At 67.6% G+C, this 457-nt stretch overlaps 1 protein-coding gene across 1 annotated transcript in view; it reads right to left on the bottom strand.

Annotated features, from left to right (window-relative positions):
* LOC112125621 (tripartite motif-containing protein 46-like) overlaps positions 1–103 on the bottom strand; it is a gene marked incomplete at its 5' end in the record, with an annotated part of 2,304 nt that extends 2,201 nt beyond the window's left edge. The window contains one exon of the mRNA XM_029914092.1: positions 38–103. Coding sequence (XP_029769952.1) covers positions 38–103 — 66 coding nt within the window. The remainder of the gene's footprint in view (positions 1–37) is intronic.
* Positions 104–457: the final 354 nt, after the last annotated feature.

Here is a 457-nt window from a genome sequence, read left to right as displayed (position 1 = left end):
GTGAAGTGCCAGGCGGGCGGCGAGTGCTGGGGCAGGCGCCAGCACAGGAAGATCTGGTCGTAGGCGTAGGTGCGCTGCGTGTCGATCACCGGCGCCTCGGGGGCTGCAGGGAGAGACACAGGCATGAGGGAGCAGGCCCCACACTGGGGCAGGCGAGCGGCCAGACGCAGGGAGGGGGCATTCCGGACGGACGGACGGACGGACGGAGGCACAACCAGCAGGAGGCTAGGGGAATCTGACTGCCGAGAGCTTGTGTGGGCACCAGGGGAGAGAGTCAGGGAGACGGGGGGGCGAGCTGCTGAGAGGCTCCAGGGACCAGACGGGCTGTGTGCAAGTGGGGGGAGGGAGCAGAGGCTGGAGACACAGGAGAGGATGAGAGGGAGCAGGGAACTGAAGGATGGAGCTGGGGATGGAACCGGGCACAGTGTGATGGAGGATGGAGGCGGGGACTGGGCAG

The sequence above is a fragment of the Terrapene carolina genome, unplaced genomic scaffold (genome assembly GCF_002925995.2).
Source record: "Terrapene carolina triunguis isolate 2854851 unplaced genomic scaffold, T_m_triunguis-2.0 Scaffold30289, whole genome shotgun sequence".
Lineage (NCBI taxonomy): Eukaryota > Metazoa > Chordata > Testudines > Emydidae > Terrapene > Terrapene triunguis.
The sequence above is the reverse complement of the archived record's forward strand: the minus strand, read 5'-3'. Positions and strand labels throughout refer to the sequence as shown.